The sequence below is a fragment of the Tamandua tetradactyla genome, chromosome 3 (genome assembly GCF_023851605.1).
Source record: "Tamandua tetradactyla isolate mTamTet1 chromosome 3, mTamTet1.pri, whole genome shotgun sequence".
NCBI classification, from domain to species: domain Eukaryota; kingdom Metazoa; phylum Chordata; class Mammalia; order Pilosa; family Myrmecophagidae; genus Tamandua; species Tamandua tetradactyla.
The window spans coordinates 28,800,230-28,827,674 of record NC_135329.1 but is presented as its reverse complement, the minus strand read 5'-3'; the positions used below and the strand labels follow the sequence as shown (position 1 = coordinate 28,827,674).

Here is a 27,445-nt window from a genome sequence, read left to right as displayed (position 1 = left end):
GTTTTAAGTGCAATAGGAAGCTATTAAATTTAAAACAAAAAAATGACAGAATTATATTTTAAAAAGAACTCTCTAGGCTGATGTATGAATGAAATACTAAAGAGGGCAAGAATTTAAACTACACTCATACACACATGCCTCTCATGAATATATTGTAAGGTTAAGGCCAGATTAAGAAGCATTTAACTGTCATTGAGAACTTTTTCCCGTAAGTATGCAGAATCACACAGGACCTATGTTTTTGGAAGTTACTCTAGGAACATTATGGGAGATCAGAAAGGAAGCTATTTTAATAAACAAGAAAAAGTATTATGAAGGCATGTATTATGGCAATAAAAATTAGGAAAAAAGGATGCATTTGAGTAGCAGGTATACTCATAAAGATGAAGCCAATGATAGGATGTATTTGGGCTAGAAAGTTACTTAATAGAAAAATAGGATCTCTCCTCTCAGAGAAGAAAAAGCCTGATCTGAATAGAAGAGCTGCTTTTTCTTAGGCTTTCTATAAAAACAAACTAAGGTGGGGAGACGGGGATGACGTAAGTCTTTAGCCTCAAATATCAGAGACAACGAAATCACTGGTCAAGAAATATTTATAAGTACATAGATCTTTCGATATTTAATCAATAGAAATGTATCTTTTAGAATAAATTAAAAGACTATCTTTTGACTTACCGTATATTTGATTCCTTCCAGAAATCTCCGGTGATACTGAACATGCTGTAGTTCATCTTCAGGGTTAGAAGCTGTATAGATCATGCCACAAGACTTACACATAGTAGCCCCAAAATATTTCTGACCTGCATCCTAATTGAAGAAAAAAAAAGGTCATCTTTCACAAATAGCTGTAAATTAAGGCCATATAAACCATTCATTCAAATCTCTTATTTTTCTCTTATGCTGCCACAAATGAAATACCAAATGAAAGTCTTTTTCTTCCTCCGCACAAATAAAATGGAATGGGGAGAGGCCTGCAAATGCAATAAAATGATGAAAAAAATGGAATTGTCTTTGTGAATGGATGGTGTAAAATCAAAATTCTTTAGTTAGACCCATTGTTGTAACAAGGAATAAATCATAAGAATTATAGCTAAGATGAATAATGGAACTTCTTTATGAAGGTCTTAAATGAGAAACCTAAAAAAGTCTTATATCAGAAGAAGTTCAAAAATTTCAGGACTTCTATACTCATTATATAATATTCTTTCATTACATAGTAACAAACACTAAAAATTTTTTGCCTGAAGAACTGGTAGAACATAATAAACATGATATATAATAAAGTTCATAAAAAGCACAAATAAATTCATGAACAGTAAATTCTTGTACATAAGTTAAGGATATTCAATGTCATGGCTTATTACTTCCATTCTATCACAAAGTATTGCTTAATGACACTAAGAATATGAGATTCTGAATTGTCTAATATAGAGGTCAGCAAACTTTTCCTATAAAGGGTGAGACAGTAAAGATTTTAGGCTCTTTAGGCCACATATGTTTCGTTACATTTTTTTTTTCAATCCTTTGAAAACATAAAGCCATTTAACCCAGGTCTAATACAGCATGAATGTTCTCATTAATATTTTGTTGATCAACAATAATTTTCCATAACTGGAGTCAATGCATTTACCAGCATTCTACTAAAATACTAGCATTGCCCAATACTTTGCATTCGAAAGTCTACAGACTAGCTTTATGTGCTACCACCAAAACAAAGTTAGCATTTACAAAACTCAGAATGTCTATAACCCATGTTAACAATGCTAAAATAAGACATGTCTGACTTCATGTTTACATGTGAGAGCCACATTCAGGAGGAACTTTGTTTTGAATTTACTCACTATGATGAACTGGTCTTTACTTTCTTTATTTGTGTCTTTGGTATTTTTCTGTGTATTGGTCTGTTTCAAGAAGTTAGTAGATATGACAGATCCCACACAAGACTGTTCTTCAGCTAGAGACCTTGAAATAGAGAGGTGAAAAATATTATTGAGAGCAGGCCACGGTGGCTCAGCAGGCAAGAATGCTTGCCTGTTATGCCAGAGGACCCGGGTTCGATTCCCGGTGCCTGCCCATGTTAGAAAGAAAAAATATATATATTATTGAATAATTTTTAAACATTTAAAGAATTAGAATGAAAAGAAAACAGAGATATACAAAATAAGGTTTGCAGAACACCTTGCAATTTTTAGTGCTTTCTATCCAACAATAACTTTATAACATAATAGGGGCAGGAACAATGAGGAACCTAAGGCCCACTCAAAAAGGATAAGTAATCAACTCAATGTCAAGTAATTAGTGAATAACAGCATAAGATTCAAATCTTGGTCTTCTGACTACAAGCAAAAGGGACTTTTCTCTATGGTATCAGATACGCATATATAATATCTCCTTATAAGTTGACTTGACCCTTAAAAAATAATCTTTTTTTTTTGCTTTATCAAATCTTAGGACAATTACCTAACTAAGTCTAAAGAAACTCTTAGAGTACCCACAGCAAATAAGTGGACTCTAATACTGACTCTAAAATACATAGGAAGGCAGAGTCATCAGCATATTATGATCCAACAACTTCTTACTTGGTTAGTAAATGAACCTAATAAATTTACTTTTCCTCATACCTAAAGCAGTACCACACTATTATGAAATTCTTAGGAAAAAATGAAAAAGAAATATTTTGGCTGGATATAATTGAAGCAACATTTCCCATTAAGCATACTGGGAATGGTTTATAGAGGTTGTAAACTGGAGACCCTCAAGCCAAATCCAGCTAGCAGATGTGTTTTGGTTGGCTCACACAGTGTTTAAAACTTTGGATTAGCTACAAGTATTTCAAAATCCTGGAATTTACTTAAAGATGTGTATTTCAAGAAACACTATACAATCACCAGGCCACATTTCTTCAAGGATCTCCTAGCTGGAGATATACAGTTCATTTGCTATTAGGTGGGCCCTGCATTCTCCAGTTGGCTCCAGTCTCTGTTCAAACTGACTATCTCTGTAGGTATTTGGATTTACAGATCTTGCCTTAGAATGCAAAAACCTTGCTTTTCCAGGGACCAAAAGTGTGGCAATCCCTAGAGAACAAAAGTAAAAGTAAATAGTCAAGGAAAAAAACCAAGTTCCCAAAGTAAAAGGTTCAGATAACAGGAAAAAAAACTAATAGGTAAAAAAGGAAGATATCGGAAAAAAAACGGCCAGTGTTTTAAACTAAGTCAAGCTGTTTTATTACTGTGTGTTTAGAAGAGTGACTTTAAAACTGATTTGGCAAGGCTTTAGTAAAAATATATTTTGTATCATAACCAGTAAAGACAAACATATATAACTAAAATAAAATTTTCACTAAATATACTTACCATATGGGTGATGTACTATTCTACTAAAAAAAAAAACAAAACACTGGATATGACACCCTTAAACTGATTTGGCAAACTACTAATGGGTTGCCATCAGTAGTATGAAGAACTCTTGTTTAGACTATTGACCCTTTGGCCTTCTGCAGCTTTTGCTAAGTAATTTTGCTTGTCCACTCCTTCAGGACCATATAATCTATTTATTTCTAGCATAATAATTATAACACTTTATTATACTTATTTGTTTAAATGCTTATTATCCTTTAATCATACATTCCTTGATAGAAGAATCATGTGTTATTTATCATCACATAACTAGAACTCAGTATAGCTCAACATCACACAGGAGATGCTCTACAAATGTTTGTCAAATAAATGAATAAACAAACAATAAATGTGAGACTATGAAACTGGAGACTGCTATCTAACTAAAGTGAAAGTAACATAGAACCACTTGAAATTACTGATATTTAACTTTTTTTGAGCTACAAAAAGAACAATTTCATATGATTCTTATACTATATTAAATTTATCACCTAATTGTCATATGCTTCCATCCTTAATAAAGAATCATGAAAGATGATGGCAGGTAAGAAAAGGGAACAGTGAGAAAAGTGGGGAACTTGGCCTTTGAAGGGGTAAAAATTGCCCATCTGACCCAATCTCCTTGGTGATTAAAGATGAGGTGACCTAAGAATAGGAAAACTTAGCCAGGGAGTTCCTTACTTAATACCCAAAGTTTCATCACCAAAGTAAGAAAGAAGAATCAACGCTGATTACGCCGAGGATGTTCAGACTATAAGAAACTTCTTATTTAGAGTTCTGCCAAATATCATGCTACCCACTCATTTATGCTTCCCTGCATCCAGTCTCAGCTTTGAATAGTAAAGTGGTTAACATTAAGCTACTGCATGTTACTTACTCCTCTGGCCAGAGGTTCCTCATCTATAAGATGGGGTAGTAATGATACCAATGTCATGTGGTTATAAGTTCTTATTAAATATTTACTGTTATTAATATATTGTTTCCCTAGGGGAGGCAATATAGCCTAATGGGCTTTGGAGTCAGATATGGATTCTAGTCCTGGCTCTGCAACCTACTAGGTGTTCAATGTTGGTTAAGTTAATAAGTTTGCTCAGTTGATAATGGAATCAAAAGCATCTAGTTTCTAGGTTGTTGTAAGGACTTAGTGAAATAATGAAAATAAATGACCTATTGTTTGCCAAGTACTGTACATTAATGATAACAACAATTATTTCTCAAGCCCACAAAGATCTTTCCCTTCTCTCAATTCAAAGTTCTTCTGAAGTTTGTATGAAAGGGTCAAATTTCTTCTTCTACTCTCAATAGTCCCTTAGTGGAAAAGAAAAAAATACTTCCTAAATTGAGTAGTATAAAAAAGGAAAACAGACTCAGAGGACCCATATAATTAATAAGCCTTTAAAAGTTCTTAAACTATTTAAGCCTGGCCATGCAATATTTAATTTTCAGGACCAAAAAATACATCAAAATTGTTTAAATTGACCACAGACATTTAAATAAGAATAATCCCTACCTTTTTGTATTGACTGAAGGCACACTGAAGATGGGATAGACAATGGACTCAGAAGAAACTGTGAAGGAGGAAAAAAATGGTAATTATTTGTGTTATAAAATCAAATCAAAGCTTTAACTTATCAGATTTTAGAGGCACATAAGGCCAAAATACTCTCATATTACCCGATTGTGAGACTTATTATAAAGTTACAGTAATCAAAACCATGTCTTATTGGCAAAAGGAAATAAATGAATGAATCAATGAAACAGAACAGAGAGCCCAGAAATGACCCAAACAAATATATTCAACTGATTTTTGACAAAAAAGGGTAATTCAATGGAGAAAGGACAGTCTTTAAAAAAAATTAACACAAAGTGGATCACATAAATACATGTAAATTTCTCTTTTATTTATATTATCATAGAAGAAAATGTGAATTTTATCCTAGAGGTTTTACAAGTTTATTTTTAAAATAAAAATTATGAAACCTCTAGAAGAAAACATAAAACTCGCATGAATTTGGACTGGGTGATGAGATTTTAGATAGAACACCAAAAGCATGATACATTAAAGTGAAACTGATTAAATTGGACTTAATTAAATTAAAAGATCTTGCTGCGTGAAAAGCATTGTTAAGAAATGAAAAGACAAGTAACAGATTGGGAGAAAATATTTGCAATTACTTATCTGATAAAGGATTTGTATCCAGAATATACAAAACACACTCAAAACTCAACCATAAGAAAACAATCCAACGAAAAATGGACAAAAGATCTAAACAGATACTGCACTAAAGATATAAAGATGGCAAATAAACACATGAAAAGATTCTCAGCACTATCTGTCATTAGGGAAAAGCAAATTAAAGCCACAACAAGATGCTACTACACACTTATTAGGATGGCTAAAATCCAAAAAACTTAACAATTACAAATGCTGAAAGAAATATGGAACAACAGAAACTCCCATTCATTGTATTGTGTGGGAATGAAAAAAAGGCAGTCACTTTGGAAGACAGTTTAGCATTTTTAAAATAAAATTAAACATAACTTTAAACATACTGTACAAGACAGCAATCGTGCTCCCAAGTATTTACTTGGAGTGGTTTGAAAACTTATGTTCACACGTATGTTTGAACATGAAGGTTTATAGCAGATTTATTCATTATTGTTAAAAAATTGGAAGCAACCAAGGAGTTTTTCAATAGGGAAACGGACAAATAAACTATGGAACATCCACAGTTCAGTAATCAAAATAAATGAACTATTGATACATGCAACAACACTGATGAATCTTAAATGCAAATATATCTCATGATTCCATTTATGTGATACTCTGGAACAAGTAAAACCACAGGGATAGGAAACAGATCAGTGGTTGTGAGCGACTGGGGGTAAAGGTAGTAGTTGACTACAAAGGGCATGCCAAGGGAAATTACAGAGTGGAAGAACTATTTTACGTAGCAATGGTAAAGTTGATATATGACTATACATTTGTCAAAGCCCATAAAACTGTATTTCACAAAGAGTAAACTTTAATATATGCAAAAAAACCAACCAAACAAACAAACACCAGAATTTCAAGGGGACCCAAGATGGCGTGCAGACTGTGATAAAGGAATCAACTGTATTACAACTGTATGGCATAACTGTACTGAAGGAGGTAGCGAAACAAAGAGGGAAGCTAATCTAAGTACAAATTGGTGTTCTGACTAGAAATTGTAAGGCTAAAGACAAAAAGCCTATACTTACACTCTGTACACACAAACTGCGTACTAATGGCTTAGTATCAATACATATATTACCTAGCTTTGGATGTTGAGAAGGCCTAGAAATATAACACTCCAGGAGCAATAAGCATGCCCAGTGTCTAGATCTTCAGTTCAAAATATTATCACCAATAAATGGAATCATGGCTCTTTGGAGAAATGATGATTCTGGGTTTGAGGCAGGAAAAAAAAATACAAGATGAATCTGGAGCATCTTGTAGTGCCAGAAAGTAAGGAAGTACTCTAAAAACAAAAGGATGGGAGTATGTGCTTTAGTTTGCTTAAGCTGCTGGAATGCAATACACCACAGAGATGGATGGCCTTTTTTAAGGGGATTTATTTAGTTACAAATTTACAGGTCCTCTGAGGAAAGACAACTAGCTATCACTTGGGTTTCTCTGTCACATGGGAAGGCACATGGTGATAGCTGCTGACCTTCCTTCCCAGCTTCTGGGTTCAAATGGCTTTTGCTGGGGTGAAACCTTTCTGCATCTCCAAATGTCTCATTCTATATAGGATCTGAGCTGTGAGCTGAATTGTGCTGAGCTATGTTGAGCTGCTGAGCATTCTTTTGACCTCTCTCTTTTAAACCTCCACCTAATTAAATAAATTTTACTCACTAAGGAAGGTACTCTTCTTAGCTAACTGCAGATTTAATCAGCCATAGAAGAATTTAACATGATGATTTAAGTCCATAACAACAGAACTGGGCTCAATCACCTGGCCAAATTGACACTTGAACCTAACTACTACAATGTCCACCCCTTGTCAACCTGGCAACCAAACACACACATCACCTTAAACCATACTTACTTCTAAATAGAAAACAAAAACAGACATATTTTTTTCATGTAACTGCTCATCTGTTTTGCATACAATGCACTAAATCTTTCCATATAGAAAATATATTCATTGCACCATAATATTACAAAAGGCTTAAATATTTTCAGTAACAATACAAACATAATACCAACTCAAAAATAATACATCTTCTCATCAAACTCAATTACAGGCATGCTCTGTCCTAAAGCAAAATTCTCCTCTGGCTGTGAACTTAGAACAAGTTAGCTGCTTCCAATACACAAAGAAGGAGCAATCATAGGATAAAGGATACCACTACCAAAGGGAGAAACTGGAAGGAAACTAGAGGTCAATGGACCTAAACAATTCTGAAAATCTGCAGGGTAAACTCCATTAGATTGCAAAGCCTGAGAGTCATTCATCCTCGGGGCTTTACAAAGCAGCAGTTCCGCCCTTTCCAAGGGCCTATGCAGAGGTCCTGTTCTCTCTAAACTCTGTGATGAGGGTTGCAACATTAAGGAACATTGGGAGACCACTGCTTTCATGCCCCACACTTCTCAAGCATCTGTGTGGCATCTGATTTTTGCCATCTTCAGGGCATACGCTCAACTTCAGAACAGGGTGGCAGCAAGGCTCCCCCCCCACCAATCCCTGGGGAATGTGCTCCACCGTCTCTGAGGCAGAGGACACCAAGAACTTTTCCTGAACATTGAGGCAGAATGCCCGCTCTCTGCCGCCAGGGCAAATTCAACCCCTCCACACATATAGGTAGATCTGTTCTTCTGGCGCGAGGTTTCTTGGCTTAAAACTTTACCTTCCATGGTTCTGCCTCTGAGGTTATTTTTCCTTCTATCTGTCCATTTCCCATCCCTTCCAGTCCAGACTGGCAGTGGTTTAATTATTCAGTCATTACAGGACAAGTCAGGATTGGAAATGGAGTTATTCAGAAAGGATTTATGAAATGTCCTATTACCTGATGGCATTGATGTCTGTATGCTACATGCCAAGCCAACATTTTTTGTTGCAAAACTTGTAATGACTGAATGGTTCCATGTTTGGTTAAATTCTGATGTGGGGCACTGTTCTCCGGGGTCTCATTTTCTGGAAGCCCAGAACTTTCCAGACCATCAACCTCTGGTTTCCTGTAGCTAAACATTCAGTTCTCAGCCTATCCCTCTCTTGTTGCATTTTATTTTATTTTTAAACTTTTTTTATTGTATAGTATAAAATATATACAAAGCAAAGAAATAAAAAAACAATAGTTTTCAAAGTACTCTTCAAAAAGTGGTTACATGTTACAGGATAGATACCAGTTTCTCATGGGCTACCATACGATCCTCTCAAATTTTTCTTGCTAGCTGCTCAAGAATATAGGAGGCTAGAGGGTTTAAATACATTTTTATCATCACAATCAACTTTTTTTCCTTCTTTTTTTGTGAACGATAACATAATATAACATATATACAAAAAAGCTATAAATTTCCAAGCACAGCACCACAATTAGTTGTAGAATATATTTTTTTGTGAACGATAACATAATATAACATATATACAAAACATATATACAAAAAAGCTATAAATTTCCAAGCACAGCACCACAATTAGTTGTAGAATATATTTCAGACTTTGACATGGGTTACAATTTCACAATTTCAGGTTTTTACTTCTAGCTGCTTTAAAATACTGGAGACTAAAAGAGCTATCAATTTAATGATTAGCATTCATATTCATTTGTTAAGTCCTATCTTCTACGTATAATTTCACCATCACCTTTGATCTTTCTATACCTCTCTTTGGGGTTGTCTGGGCTATGGCAATTCTAAATTTTTGATACTGGAAGGGTCTGCCACTGATGTGGCGTAGTGAGATGAAACTATCTGATGTTCTGGAGAGGCTGGGCTAGGTTTCAGGACTTATCTGGACCAGGGACCCATCTGGAGGTTGTAGGTGTCTGGAAAGTTATTCCAGTGCCTGGAAGCCTTGTGGAATCTTATATTTTGCCCTAGGTGTTCTTTAGGATTGGCTGGAATGGTCCTGGTTGGGTGTTGATAGGTAGCAAGGTCTACCTGAAGTTTGAGTAAGAGCAACTTCCAGAGTAGCCTCTTGACTCTATCTGAACTCTCTCTGCCACTGATACTTTATTAATTATACTACTTTTCCCCCTTTTGGTCAGGATGGAATTGTTGATCCCATGGTGCCAGGTCTGGATTCATCCCAGGGAGTCATCTCCCACGTTGTCAGGGAGACTTTCACCCCTGGATGTCATGTCCCACGTAGGTGGGAGGGCAATGATTTCACTTGCAGAGTTGGGCTTAGAGAGACTGAGGCCACATCTGAGCAACAACAGAGGTCCTCCAGAAGTAACTCTGTTGCACTTTATTTTAAACTGCGAGGAGAAATCAGGCTGCATCCTTTACACTCAATTGGAAATCTCCCCATCCAAGTATCCCAGATTGTTGCATATAAATTCTTCCTTCCATCCAGCACCAGGACTCAATCTTGCCACACTTTCTGCCACTTCAAAACAAGGTTCCTCCTTAATTTGGCATGGAAGTATCTTTAGAGCCCATATTTCTACTAACAGTCTCTTCAAAGCAATCTAGTCTTTCTCTATCAAGCTCCTCACAATTCTTCCAGAATCCTCCTCTCATCCATTCAAAAAGCCATTCCAACATGTTTTGCATTTGCAAAGGCAGCAGCACCCCACTTCTCTGGTACCAAAATCTGTTTTCACTTGCTAAAGCTGCTGGAATGCAATACACCAGAAATGGATGGGGTTTTATTTAGTTACAAATTTACAGTTCCTCTGAGGAAAGGCAGCTAGCTTTCATCTGGGTTTCTTTGTTACATGGGAAGGCACTCGCTGATGTCTGCTGGCCTTTCTTCCCAGCTTCTGAGTTCAAACAGCTTTCCCCAGGGTGATTCCTTTTTGCGTCTCCAAATGTCTGGTTCTGTGTTGGCTCCGAGCTGTAAGCTTAATAGTGCTGGGTGGTGTTTGAGCTACTGAACTCTCTACTGACCTCTTTCTTTTAAGTCTCTAGCTAATTAAATTAAACATCACTTATTAAGGAAGGCATTCTCCTTAGCTGACTGCAGATGTAATCAGCTATAGATGAACTTCACATGCTAATGATTTAAGTTCACAGCAACAGTACCATCGCCTGGCCAAGTTGACACCTGAACCTAACTACATAGCATGCCAAAGGAAACCAAAAAGCTGGAACAATTTGGTCAACAAAATAATGAAATATTAGATACTAGCCCAAAATATAAAATAAATATCCGAGTCCATTTATTTATTTAAATGGGTGAATAAATAAATAGGAGGGAAGTGACAAATCCTCCTTACCAAAGAATTCCAAGTAATATATGCAGATATTCCTACTCCAGAAGAAATAACTTAATCTCTCTTCCCATAAAAGGGTGAGCTGGATTTAGTGACTTGCTTCCAGAAAATAGAGTAGGGAAAGGGTTAAATAGTAACTTTTCAGTGGAGAAACCTGGCAAACATTACTTTAAACCAGTGATGAGGGTTAACATCTCCAGTGATGTCATGTGGATATCATGTATCCCTGACGTGACAAGGATACTTCATGTCAGTGGTATCCTTTCCAAATCCCAGTCTAATAATGAGAAAAATATCACATAAGCACAGACTGTAGGATACTTGGCAGGCTATATGACCAGTACTCCTCAAGGATGTCAAGGTCATGAAAAACAAGGAAAGATCAAGAAATTGTCACAGACTGAGGAGACTGGGGAGACATGACAACTAAATGTAATGTGGTTCCTTGAGTGAATCCTGGATCTGAAAAAGGACATTAATGGAAAAACTGGTGAAATTCAAATAAAGTCCAGAGTTTAGTTAACAGTTATATAACAATATTAGTTTCTTAGTTTTGATAAAGGTATCATGGTGGCTTAGCATGTTAATAATGGGGGATATAAGGTGAGGGATACATAGGAACTCCCTGTCCTATCTTTACAACTTTTCTGTAAATCTAAAATTATTCCAGAATAAAAAGTTTACATAAAAAAGATAAAAGTTAAAATGGCAGTTTATTAGAGAAAATATAAATTGAAAGAAGGCTACATAGCAAACAAAAAGCTTTATTAAATAGCACACGTTAGCTCTGCATTGAAAAATAATTGCAGTTCATTCTCTAGAAACAAGACCAAGGCAGGACAGTGTCTAATAGGCTATGGGTAAATCACTTAACCCAAGCCTGTTTTCATATCTATAAAATGGGCATGATCCACAGAACCTATTTCATAGGGCTGGTATAAGAATTAATTGATAAACTATAGTTGTTAAATAATAAACCAGTTATTTGTATCTTACTTCACGACTTTTGCCATATCCTTATACTAACCATCTGTATTATTTTTTATTCACTAGATATTTTTCTTTAAATTGACATAGATAATATAGTAAAATGAAGTTATTTTAAAATAAAATTTTATAACTACTGTAAATATAAAGCCATTAGTTTTCAGTTACTTTCATTACATCAGTGCTAGGAGCACAACCCATGGGAAACATTGATATGATGTATACTAATGCTTAAGTACCTGGCACATATTTGGTACCCTGTAAATATTAGATACAAACATTAAATATCAGAATCATGATTATTAATGATCATTCCATACATCATTAGAGCCTCTCATGGGCCACTGCACCAGATCATGCTTTCAGGTTTTCTTTTGTTTGTTTCTTTCCTATGAGTTTTTTATTATAGTTAGCATGTCTACTCCTAGAACCCTAATTTATTTCCAAGTTTATACATATAATCAATGAGGTGAAGTTAACCAAGAATTCGATTAGTAAGCAGAATGTTAATTAACCTCTTTATATATTCACAATTTAGTAATTACTGCTTGACTGAACAATAAAACCACTAGTTAATAATAGACTTTGGAGCAAAGAAGGATTTAAAAAACAAGACTAACTCTTTTAGCAATGTCTTCCCAAAATCACACAGCTAATTAATGGTAAAGCTCGACAAAACCCCAAGGTCTCTGATGCCCAAGTTAGTATTTTTTCTATGGTTTAGGAAGTTCTGTTCACAACTGGGCTTTGATCACAAATATGTAACGTAAGTTGTTCTATTCCTTCTATTATTTTGGGTAAAAGGTAGAATATGTATGAGTTTACAAAGCCTAGTTAATTAACTAGGCCACAGCCAAGAACAATCAAAATCAGTATTTTGTTTCAAGTTCCAGCCTAAGGTCTCATCTACTGCTTTTCAAAATGCACTGCATTGCTCATCATAGAAAACGGTGTCAAAGATAAACACAACGATACTAACCACAGGTGCACGTGTTGGGGGAAAAAAGACTCAGAAAATATTACTGTATATGAATTTCATACTGACACGTGTAATGAAGCATTATTATAAGCAACTAAAGTCATTTTGAGAATACAAAAAACTTACCTGCCTCCTTGCTCTCACTAGGAGAATCCTCTGAAGGAAAATGCTTACTTTCATCAAATTTACACTCTCTTGAAGAAACTGATGAATCCTGAAAATAATAGGTAAAAGGAAAGCAAACTAGTAAGCCTCAATTATTTTCTTTAGTGAATGAATTCCAATAGATCTGTTTCCAAAACAAAATATCCTGTTTATTATAAATTGCATGTCACAATGTGATATTAAACACTCAATTTTCAATCTATTTTAAGGAAAATTTTCCCTTTACTCACTAAATGTACATTACCTTTCAAAATTTCCTATTTTGGTCTGTAGCTTGTCATTCTGTCAAAAATGTATCATACTTCCCAATAAAGATAGCAGAATGAAGATTATAAAACATCCCTTCCATAATAATGTAAAGAACAACTACAAAATATAGTAAAAACGGCAAAAATTTCCCCTGCAGCCATCACACTGGACAGTGTCAGCTTTTGTCATAAGCTTTAAAAATGGGCAGTTAAGGAAGGAAAAAGAACATTCTTCAGTGACTGGAGAGGCTTCTAACATAGCAGGGAAGTGGATAAATCAAAGTAAAAAAAATCCTGAAAAATTTCACTACTAATACTAATCTGGTAAAATTTAGGGAACATATAGCTCAAGGGAAAAGGAAACACTCTTGATTCAAATACAACTCCTATTCAAGACCATAACATAGCAGAGGTAGGACAATCCACCAGTTTATCATTTCCCAAACTCCATTATGAGTTGGTAGAAAGAAGCGCACCCCCTCATAAAAATCAGATTCATCTTAACTAGTAGAGATGAATCCTAGGACTGGGAAAATGGCAAAATCTTAAGATGAGAATGCAAAGTCCAGGTCTTCAAATTTAAGATGCACAAAAGCTCAGCTTCTCAGACTACTGAAAACTAAGACAGAATCCCATAACCATTCCCTTAAAAACTGCAGCTCAGAAAAAAATAAATAAAATAAGGTAATAAAGGGTGCTGCAGAGAATTCACTACATCATTGTATCAAGGCTATATCTTCATTACCAAACAGACATGAAGAATACTAATCAGAGTCCTACCCCTTTGTTTTGCTGGATTGAGAATTAATTCTAGCTTGGGTTGCACCCAAAACTTTGTTTTTAATTGGGGTAAATTTATTTATAGTGAAATACAGATATAAAGTATGCAGTCTGATGAATTTTTAGAAACATATATACCCATATAGCCCACACCTCTATCAAGATACAGGAGTATTTTGTTGGGAGATACAAAACATAAACAATTAATAGAATTAGTTTGGCTTAGCCAGCAAGAATATCTCATTTAACAAGATACTTGGCAATACTTGATAAAGAGGAACAAACATTTACAGTGGGTACTGCAAACTGAAGTGCACATAGGGCAGCACGTGAGCAGAACCGGCCTGATCTAAATATGTACTCATATACTGAGTAGACGGAAATGAAGAGCCCAATCTGCCAAATGTGGGTAGCCAGATACTCAGATGTGAGAAATTATTGCCATGCAAGAATGAGGGCTTAGCTTTGACAGACTTTTCACTTTTTCATGAGATACACTCTAGAAATCTAGATTTTATGTGGTATCTTACAGTTTGAAAAAATGCTGGCTTGAACTTTTTTTTAATTATGTAGGCCAAGCAAAAAACATCCATGTTTTTAAATTTAGATGACTACAAGAGGTATGAACTAGGGCTAAGGCTGAGAGAAGGCAGTGATGAGAGGTTGTGATGAGGAAGAAAATGACTATAAAGAGAGTTTGAGTTGCTCAATATGAGTCTGACAGCATCCTAGGCACTGTGTGAACCTTTGGTTTCTCCAGCTGCAAGAAATGAATGAGAACAAGTCACCAGAGACATGGAAGTACTGAACTAAGGAGACAGCTTTTCTTAAGGCCTGCTGCCACAATTGCTTTCTGCCCTTAGCTGTGTGTGGGGGGGGGGGGGAGGGGTCGGGGGGGGGAGGGAAAACTCTCTGATGAGATTACAGATGGGAGAGCAACAATAAGTTTATACCATTGTTGTCTAATGTGGTAGCTCCTGGCTAGCCACATAGCTATTGAGAAATTAAAATGTGGCTTGCCAGAACTGAGATTTGCTATAAGTATAAAATAAACATATATTTTGAGGATTTAGTACAAAAAAAGAGGTAAAATATTTCATTAATTTTTCATATTGATTAAACTGAAATGGTAATATTTAAAAAAATATTGGGTTAAATGTTTTTTTTACTATTTTTTAATGTGGCTACTAGAAAACTTAAAATTACATGTGGCTCATGTTATATTTCTATCAGATGGCACCAGTCTAGACTGTGTTAAATACGAGCAAGATCAAAAGAAAATGCATAGTATAGCAACCATGAAAGCATACTATATAAAATAAATAAAAACCCAACTACATGTTAACAGTGATTATCTACAAGCAGGGGGATTACAGACTTTAAAAAAAACTTTTTTGGTATTCTCTAAATTTTCTAGAATAATCTATTACTTTTAACAATAAGCTAAACAAACAACAAAAGCTCAAAATGATTAAACGCTAGAAACCCACGCCCTGAATTTTCTTATTTCTACTTTCTAAAAACACTGACTACTAACTAAAGGTAATTAAGCTTCTCTGAACATTAGTTTACTTATAAAATGTATAATTTAATGTCTACAAAATGAGAGTAGGCTTCCTTAAGTCAATAAAGGGAGAAAATTCTCATCTTCCCACCCTGCTTTTAAATTTTTTTATAGTGACGAAACTCTAAACTAACTATCTGGTCTCATAAAAGCAGTCTTCAGGACTATAAAGAAAATAAAATTTTGTTCAATTATGTTATATATAGTATTAATACTGAAATTTCAACATTCAGTCAGCTTAGTTTTTAAAGTGATATATGTAGCCTTCTTTACCTTTATTAATTTTTCTTCATTTTTACTTCTTGAACTTGATAGCTCAATGTTCAGTTCCTTTCCTAGTAACAAGCACTCTGGTATTTGCCTTGTCTCAAAAGTTTTTCTTTCACTGACAGTCTCTAAATCAGAATCTTCAATCACTTTTGATTTATTCTTTTGGGTGGATTCCAGCAATTGTTTATTTTCCAGAGACAATTTCTTAAAAGAGGATTTTTTTCTATTAACAAAAAATGCTGCTCCACCCTGGAGTGTAACTTGTGGTTTTATTTTTTGGCTTAGAACCCGAGGAGCATTCAGATTATTTTCAGTTGAATAACAATTATTCTCTTTCTCCACAAATGGCTTATAGGCCACTCTATTTTGCATGGAATTTTTAGAATTCTTTGACACAGGCTTCATGCACTTATAACTTGGTTGGTACTTAGCAGTTAAACTCTTCTGTGTTTTTTTGTTCATCTTCTTGGAGCGGATAGGTTTTCCCTGTATTTTTTTTGTCACACTAGGTAAAGGTTTATCTTCATTATTAGTTTTTAGACAAGTGGGTCTACTCTCTTTTACCAGCTTTCTCTGTAATGGATTGAGGTACCACATATCTTTGTTGTAAAAGGATAGAGTGGACACAGCAGATTTAAATGGTGAGCCTTGATTTGCAGATGGCAATCTATGTTTTTTAGTTGTTGGAAATGATGTATTAATCGGACTTGAAATGAAGTGGCCTTGTTGAAAACAATGCACCTCTTCTTCAGTTTTATCACTGCTTTGGAGAATGTGCTTTTTATTAGGTGATGGAAATATATTTTCAGAAAAGTCCAATATTAATTTCTTTGATGGAATGTCTAATAGGCTACAAAAAGAAACCAAATCCACTGATAAGTATCATTATTTTGCTTCAAAACGTATGATAATCTACTACTAAGTAATAAAAAAAATCTATCTACAGGTCATATTAAAAATAATACAACCCTTCCCCAAATCATATATAAACACATTATTTATTGATTTAACAAGTAGGAGTCTTAAATTCTGTTTTTACCAAAGCATTCAAATACCTTTCAAAAGTAAGATCTGAATAATGTTCATGAAAATAAACACTTCTTACAAACAAGCGTTGATATACATATATGTGTACATATGCGTGTTTTAAAATCTATATCTAAGTCTGGGGCCTGTTCTGTTGGAAATAATTTATAACTCTGTACAACATGTAGTAGGTACTGAGTACCCAGACTTTCTAGGATTGTTTACAGACAAACATCTACTATGGAAAATACTACCCTAAATATTATAGAAAATGGAAAACTGCAGGGTAATAAAAGATCTGGCATATTTCCTAGCCATAGCAAACATAGTCTTTTTTTGTGATTCCCTCCAAAAAAATTAAATAATTCACTATGAAAGCTTACAGTATTTCCAGAATAGAATTAGAATACAGACTATTACTATAGTCACAAAGGGTAGGCTAGTGGAAGTATGGAAATTTAAGGAAATGGAAAAGAGGAGAACGACAAGAGGTAAATTCTTCTTTTTTAAGAGTTTCTATCCACACAATGAGACTCACGTATCACAGCTCGAAGAATATTGTTTCCTTTTCCTTGGGAAAGCTGCCATCTTCTAAGTTGTATACCTAAAAGCAATAGAACAATTAAAATAACCTTAATTATAAAACATGAAACTTAACCCCACAAAGGATAGGCTAAGCTTACTTAAAATGAGGCCTAAGAGTCACCCCCAGAGAACCTTTTTTTGCTCAGATGTGGCCTCTCTCTCTCTCAGCCAACAGGATAAGCAAACTCACTGCCCTCCCCCTCTCAACGTGGGGGACATGACTCCCAGGGGTGTGGACCTTCCTGGGAACAAGGGACAGAAAACCTAGAATAAGCTGGGACTCAGCATCAAGGTATTAAGAAAATCTTCTCCACCAAAAGGGCGAAATGAGACAAAATAAAGTATCAATGGCTGAGAGATTCCAAACTGAGTCGATAAGTTATCCTGGCAGTTATTCTTAAGGATTATATAGATACCACCTTTTTAGTTAAGGTGTAATGGAGAGGCTGGAGGGAACTGCCTGAAAATGTTTCTTGAAGATGATTGTATAATGATATAGATTTCACAATGTGACTCTGTGATTGTGAAAACCTTTTGTCTGATGCTCCTTTTATCTATCTACCTTATCGACAGACGAGTAATACATATGGATTAAAAATAAATAAATAATAGGGGGAACAAATGTTAAAATAAACAGTAGATTGAAATGCTGGTGATCGTGCGGGGGAGGGGGAGTGGGTAAAAACAAACAAACCAAAAACAAATATCAAATGAGTATAAAACCTGATACATAAAAATTATACTTTAGAAGTCCGGGAAACGTTTCAGATGGATGATGGTCTATAAAGACTCAGAAAAAAATGGTTTCTTAAAGAGCAAATGACTGTGATGTTATTTAAAAAACCTATACCGCAGTAGCAAATAAGAACAGGAAATAAAAGCAGGGATGATACAAATACCTCAAGCTGTAAGTGGTCCCAACCAGGGAGGAAACATTTTTTGCCTTGATTCAAGGTACAATCCTCTTTAATTAGTCTAATTTATAGCACACTTAAACTCTTCACCTTCTGGGAAGCCTTTCCTGAAACCATCCTCATCCCACCACTCCCACCGTTAGGTACTCTTGTTCTATACTTCCACTGCACCCTATACTTCCATATTCCACCTGACGCATTTTCTTGTTTAACTGTCCATCTCCACAGCCTGTATGTTCAATGAAAGCAGAGACAGTTTCTATTTCACAAGCAGCCGACAAGCAAACGGTTGAAACATAACCGTCTCCCATTTTTCAAGTTGAGAAGCTTTTAAGTAAGCCGCCTGGTTTTCTTATTTATAAAATACTGACCATTTTATAAAATGCAAAAGGCTGCCGAGAAGAAATATAATCTCGTACACTAATTCTCGAGCACACAGTATGTTGGTCAATAAAAGTCAATTTCCTTTTCCTTCTTTTGAACGAGGTATATTCCAAAAAATTACACACACGTGATTTGAAAGCTGAATAAACAAAGAGAAGGATGGGGGTCTCCGGGAATTAATGTCGAGTTGCGGCTTATAAGAAAACCCTTCTAGAGCTGAATGAGAGACAAGATTTTCTCTGAATCCTGTCAGGGCAAAGTGACAAGAAGGCTCCGGCGTCAGAGAGATGGAAAACCGTGACGGGGAAGTGCAGAGAAAGTGGTCTCGAACCCTCCAGCCAGAGGAGCCCAGAGCAAGAAATCGCTTTCCTTCACATGCACCCCCATCGTCCCTTAGTCTCCGGTTCTCCTCAGTCTTCAAACCCCCCTCTAGGGCCCTCCGCAGTACCTGCGACTCAGAGCCAAGCCACTTCTCCTCAGCCGAGCTAGGCGCTCGAGTGTATTCAAACTATTGCGCGCCAGTCGAGGCTGAAGTCGCTGCGCGCCAATTCGCTGTTTCTCAGAGCCTTCCAGGGCTGGCCCGCTGATTGGTCGCTCACTAGCTCTGGCACCACTAGCCCACGAAGCTCTCTCCAAGATTCTCCCGCCCTTGGGAGGCATAACTCTTCTTCTCAGGGAAACCAGGCCTCCCACAATCCTTTGCACCAGCGCCGGGGTCCAATCCCGGGGATCTTGTCGCAAGTGCACTTGGGGAATTGTAGTTTTCGGCAGAACGTAGAGGCGCCCATCAGAACTCCAGAGACGTTCTGGGGTCATTTGCCGTCAGAGTTTTTGTAACGTAGCCTCTCCACAATTCTCAGTACACTTATTTTCTACATTTGGAACTTGATAATTTAACTTTTTAATTCTTATTTTTTATCTTTGAAGTTAAATTTAAAAAAATAATAATAAACCAGGGCACTAATATGTACTATGTGCCAGGCATTCTCAGACCCTTTACAGGTTTTATTTCATTTACTTCTCACCACAATCTATAAGGTATATATTTTCATTCCCATTTTACAGGGAATAAAACGAAAGGTCTGAAAGTAGTTCCTACTTACAGAGTGTAGCTAGGTTCTTTTTATGGGGAGCTGGGAGGTTCCTAAAGCGCCAGCATGTTTTTAGTTCTAAATAAATCTAGGTAAGAGATGCACTCAACTTCATAAGCTCCAGAATGAAGTAAAATAAATAATCAGGTTAAAGCTAAGTGCTGTGGGAGCATTACACACGTATCCCTATTTTACAATAGAAAATTTTGAGGATCAGAAGCTTGGAATTTGCCCAATTTCAGAGGTAAAATAGATGGCAGATCTTACATTTAAACCCAGAACAGTCTGAGTCCAAAACCGAAGAGGCACAAACCTCTCATGAACATCAGTTACAACTTGCTTTCGTTGAGCGCTCAACCCTTTAGGCCTATTAACTCATTTAACCATAGCAGTACATACTTGTTCAGCTGCTACATTAATCTTCATTTTGCAAATAAGGAAGTGAAGCATAGATAATTGATGTGCCCAAGATGGGCTTTACAAGTGGTGGCGCTAGAATGACAATAGTGGGGGAATTTGGGTTCGTTTAAAATTTAATGAGCTCCCATGACGCTTCGAGCATGCGCTAGGCTCAGTGAAACTTTCAGCTGTGAAAAAGAGCCCACAAACAAAACCGTCAGGACCTCAACGCCAATAAACAGGAGGTTCTGAAAGTAAAGTCTGTCGACAGAATTCTTCTGTAACCGCTTTAAAAAAAAGTTTTTCGTTATGTTTCTCATCCACAAGACGTCTTTAATGCTGTTCCTTCACTAACTCGTAAACAATGTAATCCCCTCTAGGCCAACTCCTTTTTTCCCTGCCAGGAATAAAGATGGCGCCGATGGGCCGGCGTTGTGACGCGCCCCGACGTCTGCGGGAAGTAGGCGGAGGAGTTCCGGGGAACCAGTAGGTCCCTGTGCTCCTGGTATCTTGAGCTTCCAGAGTTGAGCGCTGCAGCTCCGCGCGGGAGACGCCACGTCGCTGCAGGGATCATGGTATTCTACTTCACCAGCAGTAGCGGTGAGTGGGCGCCACAGCCTCCCGCGTCCCTGCCTGACAGCAGGACTCTGAAGCCAGGCCTCCCAGGCCTCCGCTGTGCCTGGACCTCGTCCTGAAGCGTTCCTTTGGTGGTGGGTGCCTCTTCCCGGACCTTCTGTGTCCACCGCGGCGTCGGTCCTTCACCTGCCGCCTACTAGACCCCGGGCAACCCCTCCGTCAGGGATCCGGGGGGTGCGGTGGGACGATGCCCTCTGCTCTTTTTTTGCATATAGGGGCTGTTCTCAATCGGAAAAACCTCCTGCCGCGCTGAGGAATTGGGCAAAGTTCTGGGCTCCTGCACACTTTCCCCTTCTCCACTTTCCCCCAGCCTCCCCTTTGAGGTCTTCATGCAGACTGCGCCCTGGTAATCGTCTGCTTTGAGGATGGAGACTCTTTCCAACAATTTTGCCTTACAGGAAGTGCTTTAGCGCCTGGGATACAACAGAAAGCAATAAAAAGACTCTCCATTGGCAGTACAGCTTCTCACTGTTCAGAGTTGCAATCTCAGAGCTTGGAAGTAACATGATAATATTTCTGATAGCGTACTAGGAAAGGATGCCATTGATTTCTCTGTACAGTTCCCTTCGCCTAGAATCAACTGCCAGTTAACTTATAACTCTGTTAAGATAGCTTTGGCCTATTTTTTCCAAGATGCCTTTCCTGAACTAGCTCCCACCCTTGAATTGCTTAGGTGTACCTCTTCTAGGAGTTCCTTAGCATCCCATATACACTTTTTTAAAAAGCATTTTTTTATTGTGAAACAGAACATATATATATATAAAAGAAAAAAAAACCCAATAAATTCCAAAGCACATTTTAACAAGCAATTTTAGAACAAATTTCAAAGTATGGTAGGAGTTTTAATTTCCTAATGCTGTCGGAATGCAGTATCCCAGATATGGGTCGGCTTTTATAAAGGTGTTTGTTAGTTTACAAGTTTACAGTTCAGAGGCCATAGAGTGTCCATTAAGACATCCAGGGAAAGATAGCTTAACTCAAGAAAGGCTGATGATGGGGTCTAGAACACCTCTGTCAGCTGGAAAGGTGTGAGACTGGTGTCTGCTGGTCCTTGGGCTTCTGGTTTCAAACAGCTTCCCTGGGGGCATTTTCTTTTTGCATCTCTAAATGTCGCTGTGTGTGCTTTTCTAAGATGTCTCCCTTTTTAAAGGACTCCGGTAAACTAATCAAGACCCGTCTAGAATGGGTCGAGTCACAGTAACATCTAATCAAAAGGTCCTATCCTCAATTGGGTATGTCATATCCCATAGAAACAATGTAATCTGAAGGTCCCACCCTACAATATTGAATCAAGATAGAGAATAAGGCATTTCTGGGGTACATAACAGTTTCAAACCAGAACATTTGGGTTACTGTTCCACCATTTCAGGTGTTCTCTTTAGCTTCTCTAAGGTACTGGTGACCAAAAGATACCAGTATAATGATTCAGTAGTCCTACTCATTTGTTAAATCCTGTCATCTCTGATACAGCTCCTCCTCCTTTGATCCTTCTCCAGTTTTTAGGGATAGTTGGGCAATGACCATTTTAACGTCTTCATGTTGAAAAGAGATATTGACATTATGGGTAAGTGGATGCAACTGGTTGATACTCTTGGGGAGACTAGTAACTCCAGGTTTCAAGGATTATCTGGCCTAGGAACCATCTGAAGGTTTTAGGCTTCTGAAAAACAAATTTAGTGAGTGAAACTTTCAGATAAAGCCCTGGAATTTAGTGCTTATAGGAATATTGTTGGTTAGGGCTTGGCATACTATGGCAATTAGCAATATCTAACTAAAGCTTGCATAGGAGTAAACTCCAGAAGAGCCTCACAGTTCTACTTGAAATCTCTTAGCCACTAATACCTTATTTTGTTATATTTCTTTTCTCCCTTTTGGTCCAGTAGGCATTATCTAATCACAGTGCCAGGGCCAGGCTCATCCATGGGAGTCATGTCTCATGTTGTTTTGGAGACTTACATTCCTGGACGTCATGTCCCATGTAGGAGGGAGGATAATGATTTTATTTCCAGAGTTAGGTGTAAAGAGGAACAACAAAAGAGGTTTTCTGGAAGTAACTCTTAGACATTATTATAGGGAGGCTTAGCTTCTTCATTATAGATATAAGTTTCATAAGAGTAAGCCTCAATATCTAGGGTTTGGCCTTATTAACTTGGAGGTCCCTAATGTTTGAGAGAGTATCAGGAATTTCCCAGGTGGTAAAGTTTAATAGGTCCATATTTTTTCCCCAGTCCCTCAAGGGAATTTTTTTAAAAATATTTTTTGACTTTGAAATATAACTTCTTTGGATATCCAAAGAAGCAATAAATTTCAAAGTGCATTGTAAAAGGTAGTTACAGAACAGATTTCAAAGTTTGATACGGGTTACACTTCCACAATCTCGTTTTTTCCATATTTTTTCTCCATTCCTTCAAGGGACTTTGCCAATACTTTTTAATTATCTACATATCATACCCTGGATGTGTCTGGATATTACATTAAGTTATACAGAATTTCAGGCCCTCATTCCCATTCTGGGTTCCGTGTATTTGGGTTGTTTAAATGAGTTATCCAGTCAGGTTGAGTTAGGTTATGTGCTAAAGAAAATTTAGGTCTAGGACAAAATAAACCTCTCTTCCTTTGATCTTGAACAGTAGGTGAAATTCTAAAATATAGATGATATCATCCTTTACCTTGTATTCTGATTTATCTTAATCCCAACCAAATTGACTCTGTTCTTATCTCTAATTGAAGCCCAATCTCTATTTTGGTTTCTTTAACAGTTGTTGCATGTAGCAAAGCTGACTTTCAGAGCTGCAAAACTCCTACCCTGAGTCTTGTGTGTCACACAGGTACCCAAAGTTCCAGGAAAATACCAAGTTATACAGATACTAGTATAACATCTCAATATCTAAAAATTACACTTACACAGCTTCAGACTAAATGTGACTGCTGTAAAAGCTTACAATCTAGGCCCCAGTTTTCTCAAAAATGTCTTCTAAAAGAGACCATACTATATATATATTTTTTTCCAGCTTATTATGCACCACATAATGTCCTCAGCATTCATTCACCTCATTGCATGCCTCATGACTTCATTACTTTCTGTAACCACACAATATTCCATAATATTTATCCACCATAGTTTGCCTTTCTGCTTCTCAGTCAGTGTATCCTTCAGCCACCTCCATCCATTGGGCATCCATAAATAATGTCCAAAGCAAACAATCCACGTCTCACATTATCTTCATTTAGTTATACAATCATCAACACTCTCAATTTTAGACAATTTTCAATACTCCAAAGAGAAAAAAAACAAACATAAACACACCGAGACCAAAAAGAAAACCCAGACCTCCTCTTACTCTTGTCCCTCCCCTGAGCCCCAATTATTTACCCTTGGTAACACTGTGGTACTGTTAATATCTTTCTATTAAATATAGGCCATATCACACAATAGTAGTTTTCCCCCTACACCCCTCTATTATTGACTCTTTGTATCAGATTCATACCTTTAGAGTAGTTCATGCAAGAACTTGTTTATATTTGTAGTGCTAATTGGTAGGATACAGGCTCTATACAACCCCTTCAATCATGTTCACCTTCAGTATGGCAATATTACTTATAAACCCACTAATGAACTGCCTCCACTTCTATCCATTCCCTTACATTTAAGTTCAACTTCATTAGCTAACCATTCACCCATCTCTAACTTCTATGTCTCTCTAGGTCCCCTATATTCTACGTTATAAGCCTCTGAATTGACCTTCATCAAGGTCATAATAGCAAAATCATACAGAAACTATCCTTTTGTGACTGTCTTATTTTACTCAGCATTATGGCCTCAAGGTTCATCCCTGTTGTCATATGCTTCAGAACCTTATTTCTTCTTATTGTTGCATAATATTCCATTGTATGTACATGCCACTTTTTTTTTTCAACTCATCTTGATGAACACTTGGGTGTTTCCATCCTTTGGCAATCGTGAATAATGCCACTATGAACATCAGCATGCAAATGTCTGTGACACTGCTTTTAACTCTTCTGGGTGTATACTGAGTAGTGGTATCGCCGGCTCATAGGGCAACGTACTATTTAGATTTCTGAGACCTGCCAAACTGTCTTCCACAGCAGCTGTACCATTCATTATACATTCCCACTCGCAGTGAATAGGTGCTCCAAGTTCTTCACATCCTGTCCAACATTTGTAGTTTCCTGTTTGTTTAATGGCAGCCATTATTTTTTACTACTCAATTCTTTTAGTTGTGATTGTGAATGGGATATTTAAACTTCTCCTCAGGTAGGTCATTACTTGTGTATAGAAACATTACTGATTTTTGCACGTTAATCTTGTATCCTGCCACTTTGCTGAATTCGTTTATTAGCTCAAGTAGCTTAGTCATAGATCTCTCAGGATTTTCCAAGTATGGGATCATGTCGTCTGCAAATAGTGAGTTTTACTTCCTCCTTTCTGATTTAAACACTTTTTATTTCTTTTGCCTGATTGCTCTAACTAGAACTTCTAGCAAAATGCTGAATGATAGTGGTGACAGTGGGCATCCTTGTCTCATTTTGAATCCCAGGGGAAAGGCTTTCAGTCTCTCACCATTGAGTTTGATGCTGACTGTGCATTTTTCATACATGCCTTTTATCATATTAAAGAAGTTTCCTTTGATTCCTACCTCTTGAAGTGTTTTTATGAGAAAAGACTGCTGAATTTTGTCGAATGCTTTTTCAGCATCGATTGAGATAATTGTGATTTTTTTTCCTTTTGACTTGTTAATATATTGTATTACGTTGATTGTTTTCTTGTGTTGAACTGTGCTTGCATGTCTGAAATAAACTCTGCTTGACTGTGGGTATGATTCTTTTAATGTGCCATTGGATATGATTTACAAGTATTTTGTTGAGAATTTTTGCAACTACATTCCTTAGGGAGATTGGCCTATAGTCTTTCTTTCTTGTAGTCTCTTCATCCAGTTTTTCTATTAGAGTGATGTTAGCTTGATGAAATGAGTTAGGTAGTATTTCTTTTGACTCAATATTTTGGAAGAATTTGAGCAGGAATGGTGTTAGTTCTTCTTGGGATGTTTGATAAAATTCACCTGTGATGCCATCTGGCCCTGGACTTTTCTTTGTAGGAAGATTTTTTGTTGTTGTTATTTCTGCTTTAATCTTTGTTATTTCTCTTCTTCTACTTGTTTTAGGATTAGTTTGCTGTTCTTCCTCTAGTTCCTCCAGGTGAGCAGTTAAGTCCTCAGTTTTTGCTCTTTCTTCTTCTTTAATATAGGCATTTAGGGCAATAAATCTCCCACTCAGCACTGCCTTGCTGCATCCCAGAAATTCTTGTATGTTGTGTTTTCGTATTCATTTGTCTCCAGATATTTACCGATTACTCTTGCAATTTCTTCTTTGACCAACTGTTTGAGGGTGGGTTATTTATGCCCCATATGTTTGTTTCTAATTCTCTGGTGGTTATTGATTTCCGGCTCCATTCTGTTATGGTCTGAGAAAGTGCGTTGAATAATTTCATTATTTTTAAATTTGTTAAGACCTGTTTTGTGTCCCAGATTATGATCTATCCTGGAGAATGTTCCCTGAGTACTAGAGAAGAATGCATATCCTGGTGTTTTGAGATGCAGTGATATATATATATGTCCATTAGGTCTAGTTCATTTATCGCATTGTTTAGATTCTTTGTTTCCTTACTGATCCTTTAGAAGAATGTTGTATTGAAGTTTCCCGCTATTATTTCTGAAGCATCTTTTGCTCCCTTCAGTTTTACCAATGTTTGCTTCATGAACTTTGTAATTCCTTGATTGGGTGCATAAACATTTATGATTGTTATTTCTTCTTGGTGAATTTTTCCTTTTATTGTGTGGTGTCCTTCCTTGTCTCTTATGATATCTTTGCATTAAAGGCTATCTTATCTGATAGCTGTTTCTGCTTTCTTTTGGTTACCACTTGCCTAGAATATCTTTTACCATCCTTTTACTTTCTTTCTGTTTGTACCCTTGGGTCTAAAATGAATCTCTTATAAACAGCATATAGATGGATCATACTTTTTAATCCATTATGCCAATCTGTACGTTTTAATTGGTGAGTTTAGTCTATTCAAAGGTATTACTGTAAAGGCAGTTTTTGGATCTACCATCTTATTTTTAGGGTTTGTTGTCAGCTCTTTCTCTATTTTTTCCTTCCCCTTCTTTTTATCCTTTAAGTTTTTTATCCTTTACTAATGCTCTTCAATTCTGTGCCCTGCTCGAGACCTTTCTCTCCTATCTTTTTTATTTTTACTGACATAACTCCATTTAATATTTCTTGTAGGGCCAATCTCTCTCTCTCTCTCTCTCATGAAATTTAACATATGTACAAAAAAAAGCAATAAATTTCCAAGTACTTTTTTTTTTTTTTTTTTTATTGGTAGGCACCGGGGACTGAACCTGGGTCTCTGGCATGGCAGGCGAGAACTGTACCACTGAGCCACCGTGGCTCGCCCCCAAGTACATTTTAACAAGTAATTATAGAACAGATTTTAAAGTTTGGTATTGATATGGGTTACAATTCCACGATTTCTCGTTTTTTTCTTCTAGCTACTTGAAAACACTGGAGACCAACAGAAATATCAATATAATG

At 36.6% G+C, this 27,445-nt stretch overlaps 2 protein-coding genes across 7 annotated transcripts in view; one reads left to right on the top strand and one right to left on the bottom strand.

Annotated features, from left to right (window-relative positions):
• ESCO2 (establishment of sister chromatid cohesion N-acetyltransferase 2) overlaps positions 1-20,600 on the bottom strand; it is a 31,389-nt gene extending 10,789 nt beyond the window's left edge. The window contains exons 1-7 of one of the 2 annotated variants that reach the window (XM_077152868.1): positions 20,198-20,600; positions 17,363-17,428; positions 15,802-16,648; positions 12,898-12,985; positions 4,909-4,966; positions 1,842-1,962; positions 676-807 (exon numbers count right to left, since the gene is read on the bottom strand). In XM_077152868.1, the coding sequence (XP_077008983.1) occupies positions 676-807; positions 1,842-1,962; positions 4,909-4,966; positions 12,898-12,985; positions 15,802-16,648; positions 17,363-17,412 (1,296 nt within the window). In that variant the 5' untranslated portion in view covers positions 17,413-17,428; positions 20,198-20,600. The other variant, XM_077152867.1, reaches the window with a different exon arrangement.
• A 44-nt stretch (positions 20,601-20,644) lies between these two features.
• The window catches only part of CCDC25 (coiled-coil domain containing 25), a 60,945-nt gene continuing 54,144 nt past the window's right edge, over positions 20,645-27,445 (top strand). For 3 of the 5 annotated variants that reach the window (XM_077152876.1, XM_077152874.1, XM_077152873.1), the window contains exon 1: positions 20,645-20,797. In XM_077152876.1, coding sequence (XP_077008991.1) covers positions 20,770-20,797 — 28 coding nt within the window. In that variant the 5' untranslated portion in view covers positions 20,645-20,769. Of the gene's footprint in view, positions 20,798-20,891; positions 20,908-27,445 lie in introns of those variants that run through there. The other 2 variants (XM_077152875.1, XM_077152877.1) reach the window with 2 other exon arrangements.